General features: G+C 31.9%; 1 protein-coding gene across 1 annotated transcript; it reads right to left on the bottom strand.

The window, feature by feature from the left end:
- Positions 1 to 951: 951 nt before the first annotated feature.
- LOC114402330 (VQ motif-containing protein 22-like) lies at positions 952 to 2,304 on the bottom strand. Its single transcript, XM_028364847.1, has one exon. It carries the CDS (start codon positions 2,079 to 2,081, stop codon positions 1,380 to 1,382), a length of 702 nt encoding a protein of 233 aa, XP_028220648.1. The 5' UTR covers positions 2,082 to 2,304; the 3' UTR covers positions 952 to 1,379.
- Between the last annotated feature and the right edge of the window lie 3,238 nt (positions 2,305 to 5,542).

A 5,542-nucleotide genomic window follows, 5' to 3' on the forward strand; every position in this document is an offset into this window, starting at 1 on the left:
GACCTACATAAAGTCTGGCCTGGACTGACCTATTTAACTAAAAGGTTAGGCTCAGGCTTTTTTAAAAGCCTATTAAATTAAATAGATCGGGCTTAGACTTATTAAAAAGCCTTATAAGCCTGATAGGCCGACATATATATATATATATATATATGTACTTATATTATTTTTTGGATACCAATATATATTTATATTATTTTTTGGGTACAATTAATTATTTTTTTTGAAACTAGCCGACTTTGATTACACATTATTGCTCCATAACTTTCATTCCTATAATCAAGTAAGACTTTAATTACAATTTAGGTGTGAGTCATGTGTCCCTTTATATTCCTCATTATTTTTATGGGCTTTCCTATTTCTGTTAATGTTTCCTTTTCCTTTAACTTTCCTATTACGTTCCTACTCCATATCAAAGTACTATTAAAGATTTAATGTGAAGAAGGCTTTTAAAAAGGCTATTAGGTCAGGTTAGACTTTTAAACAGGCCAGACAAAATAAAAGCCTTCGATAGATTATAGATCAAGCTCATGCCTCAAAATTTCATGGTAGACTAGGCTCAGGCCTTTTAAAGTCTGACTCGACCTGACCTATTTCCACCCCTAGTAATAATAGAACTTACTATAACACTCATTAAAAGAGTTCCAAGTAATTAATATTTGGTATCAAACAAAATAGAGTGTTTATTGCTCATGGATAAAGGAATGGGAAAAGTCTATACTCACACCCTAGATTCTATAATTAGTCAGATAACAATGGACAGATTGTAGTAAAAAAACAACAATTTTAAATTCTCTTATAACATCCCCTTGTTAGTTTCTCTATTTTCTTATGATAAATATTAAATGTAGTTTATATTTTTAACACATTAAATATATTTATTTTTTATTTAACACTTTTATGTAAGATAATAAAAAAATGCAAAAAGATAGTATATGATTACCAAGTAAATAAAAGTAACAACCCCCACAAATTAATCAAGTACTTGAAAAGTTGAAAGATACAAAAAAGAAAGAAAATAAAAAATAAAAAAGTGTACATTGGGATGGGTAGCGCCATCCAGGGGCTATCTAGAAGCAGAGCCCAATTCTACCAAAAAAAAAATATAAAAGTAAATAACAGTAGTAATAAAGTAATAATACTAATATTAAAGTAATTAAAAACCTATATAATATAATATAATATATTTTACATTGGTTGGTCAACAATTCTGGCCAAGTTAGCACCTAACTGTCTGCTTTATGTCACTTTCGAGCCAGCATGCGGACCAAAGATAAACAAAACAAAAAAAACTGCTACCCGTGTTCCTACTGGAGAATAATGAAGTGCTTAATTTCTTCATCTTCTTCTTTCATCAGATTCAGATTCAGATTCATCAATCAAGAAGAAGAAGAAGTGTTCGGGAGGAAGCGTCCATGATGCGTATTCACAGCCCCACCATCACCATCACGGTTGTTATTATTGCTAACAACAACATTGCTTGTTGGAAGACTCATTATAGGGTTAACGTTGTTGTTACTTAGTCTCTGAAAAAACATTCTGTTGTTGTTGCTGTCTCCACCACCTTGTGTGCCACCACCACCAGTACTATACAAATTGTACTGTTGATTTTGCTGCTGAAACATGTGTTGTTGTTGAAGGTAGGATATAGGGGGTGATGACGTCATGACGAGGGTGGTTGGGCTCGGAACAGGGCGTGAGGGGAACCCAAAGCCCATGAGGTTTGGCAAAACATGTGGTGCCAATGATGGGTTTGATGCATATGGTGCACTCGGGCCTCCGGTGAATTGTTGGACCATGGCCCGGAAGTTTGTGGTGTCCGTGTTTAGCAGAGTGGTCGGAGTTCGCCGCGAGGCCCGGGAGCGACGGCGGGTGGGCTTCGCCACGCGCCCTTCCGGGCTTAAATGGGTCGGGCCTGATGAACTCGAATTCAACATGTCCTGTGAAGGACTCGTGGCCGCAACGATAGTAGTAGTGGTAACATTAGCAGTACTCACGGTGAAGTCAGGGATTGAAGGTGTGGAATTTTGGTTGTAGAATTGGAGCCAGCTGTCATTTGGGCCTGACATGGTTTGGGTCATGGCCAATGACCGTAAAATGAATGAATGGAAGGGGAAGAGATGTTGGAAATATATGAGATGGGAGAAGACTTGTTTTCGTTGTGGTTTTGGCTTTTTTAAGGTTTGGTAAGAGTAAGAGGGAAAGAAAGTTGTGCGTTGAGCTTGGTATTTATGGTGGTTTTTCTTCTTTTTCTTATGGAGGTTTGTATTTGGTATTTTAGTCAAAAGTGTGACCGTAATGGAGGATCATCACTCTGGATTTGGAGAAAATAGTAGGTTGGATTCGGAAGGTGGCAACACGTGACATGGCACGTGAGAATAGTTTGGAGTTTGGACTATATAATTTTACTTCTTTGTTACGTTATTAGCTAGGTTTGTCATTACGCAAAAGTCTATATTGCAAAATGTAAAAGTGTGTGTATATATATATAATTAAGATGTAATAAAATAATTTTACAAAAATATTTAAAAAGTTCGATTTAATTTAATTATGAAAGCTCATAAAAACACACATGGTGAAATAAAAAGGTACGTGATTATATATGAAAAAAGAGATAAATATAAAATTGAAAAATTATATTTTTAATATATATAGTTGAATTTTTCGTGATGCTGTCGCCTTTAATTTTCCAACGGCAGCAATCTTTATGAGATGAAACAATATTTAGATTCCTTAGTTCTTACTCTTTTGTATTCACCGATGTTCATTTAATTTATTTTTTTAACTCGTTGAAATTTTTTTATTTCCAAAAAAACTAAAATTATTTAATATTTTTTATTTATAGAAATAAAAAATAGATATTAAAGTATTTAGTATAATTCACAGATATGTTTAACCAATTAAGTGAAATTCATTTGATAAAATAGTCAATATACACAATGAAGGATATATATTTTTTTATACTTTATTATGTAATAATTATATGTATTTTTAATCATTTAGAAAGTTATTATTGATTTTAATTTGATAAAAGAGTGAAGGATACAAATTTTAATCAAATAATCTCAATAATAATGTGAGATATTTAATCATACCAACGACGATATAATTCGGTTTTTTGGGTAATATTGCTTTTGGTAGTGAAATAATATGTTTAAATGCATTAATAATCTCTTATAAAAAACTATTAATAAGTAACATTCATTTGTCCTTAAAAAAAGTAACATTCATTTGAAATTTAAAAATTTTAAATGAGTTCGAACAATATCAAGGTATAATTACTATTTTAATTCTATAATTTATTGTTTAGCTTTAATTAATTTGATCCTTTTTTATTTTCAAGAGATTTAATTTCATCGTTTAATTTATTTAATAGATCCAATTGGATTCCTTTATTTTTAAATGATTTAATTATGTTATTTATTTTTTAAAATAAATTCAATTTGGTCTCACTTTTCTACCGCTAGTTCTTAATATTTTCAAAAAGTGAGATAAAATTTGATTTTAAATAGGAAATACTCTTTCCTCTCAATTTGGAGAAAAATATAATATGACAAATTTTAATGAATATAAAGAAAAAAATATATCTTTTTTTAATTATACGTTTTTTTTTATTTGAGATATTTTTATATATTTTCAATGATATATCTATATCTATATATATATATATATATATATATATATATATATTCTTTCACTTTTTGTATAGTTAAATAACATAAAAATCATTTCAATTTTATGCTTTTTTTTTTCTAAACCAAACAATAAGAGATTCAGTTGTCTAACATTTTTGTCTAATTTAATTGAATGATGATTATGTGCTTTAAAATTATCTGAAAGATTTAAGCAATAATAGTATATTTAAAAGTTACTACTATATCATTAAGAAAAAAAGGGGAGGAAAAAAAAAAAAAAGCTTGAGTGTTTGACCGTGATGTTAAGGCTTCTGGAAGTCTTTGATAATTGAAGTTAACGGCGTCATTTGAAAGGCACCCAGAGTCAGTGGCTCGTGCGTGTTTACCACTTCGCGGAAGTAGCGTCCCACATTCCTCTCCGCCACGATTACGTCATATTCGAGTGTCATACTCCCATTTGTTTGTGTTTGTGGAGGTAGGTGATCTTCGGGACCGGAGACTCATTCTTTGCGAAAATCAATTTCTGAACAGTAGGTTTTAAAGAAAAGGTTCAAATTATTTCAATTTTTTAAAAATTATTTTATGACAATTTATAAACATTCACATTTATTCAAAAACACTCGTCTTAGGGTCAAACTCTAGAGTATTTTTACTCTTTTTTTATTTTTTTATTAATTTTTTTAATCTCTATAGTTTTAAAGGTTAAATGTTATTTTTTTCATTATGTTTAATTTTTTTCATTAAATTTTAAAAGTTTTATTTTAGTCTTATATATTTTCGATGGATTTTAATTTGGTCTTTTTATCAACTTTTTTTAGAAATGTTAATGTTATGTTAATTTTTAAATTTTAAAATAATTAATTTAAAATAATGATAATTAAAAATTATAATTATCTTTATTTTATTTTAAAGATTATACACCACTAAAAAAATGTTATCTCCTCCAATCTAACTCTTTGCACCACCAATTCTTCTTTCCTAACCTTCGTCATCTTCTTTCCCAACCAAATTTGGCCATTTGCATCAACTAACCCACCACATCACCAAACCACAAGTCATCATCAACAAAAAACCCAAATTCGCAAGTTCCATCCACCAAACAACACCATCATGCCATCCTATATCCATACTGTGACCCACCACCTCCGCCCCAAATACACCACCACTCTGAAGCATGCAACCACCAATACCTTATCATCATTGTCCATCACCCATTCCATTCTTCCCTCCCACGAACGCAGATCTGCATGACCACCACCAACCAAGCATCACAACAACAACACATTTCCACCCTCGACCCCACAAACCCAGATACACGCAACCACCACCACAACCACATGTTGCCACCCTCAAGAACCCAGATCCACATCTCCCTCTTATGCGTGCTCTCCCTTTATGATTTCCCATTTTATCTAAAATCTGAGTACCAAACCCCACAAATCCAAACAAACGGCCCAAAATCGGTCTCATGTAGCAACTTGGTCTTATAAGCGATGGTTACATCAAGAAACTTAGGGGAGTGCATGATATGAAGGGAACAAACTTGTTTAGGTAAGAGTGTGATGGCATGGCTAAGTGATTGTAGCTTATGTGCCTCTGAAGGTGATAGATTTGCGAAGAAGCCATGTAAAACAATGTCATACATGTGGATTATGGAAGTGTTGTTGGAAATGGAAGAGGGGGAGGACTCGTACCAATGTTTGTAGGTTGGGAATATGGAAGGCTTGGTTTCGTGATGCACTTGGATTATGAATGTTTTATTTTCTAGGGAAGAAAAAGAACCGGTGTGACTGTTGTGAATGAATATCATGCAGGTTTTGATGATGCCAAAAAGGTTACTTGATGAGCATGGATTGAATCAAGTCAAAAGAACAAGATCAAGTAAATCTAAGATAAAAACTTAGTAA

The sequence above is a fragment of the Glycine soja genome, chromosome 20 (genome assembly GCF_004193775.1).
Source record: "Glycine soja cultivar W05 chromosome 20, ASM419377v2, whole genome shotgun sequence".
Taxonomy (NCBI): Eukaryota; Viridiplantae; Streptophyta; class Magnoliopsida; order Fabales; family Fabaceae; genus Glycine; species Glycine soja.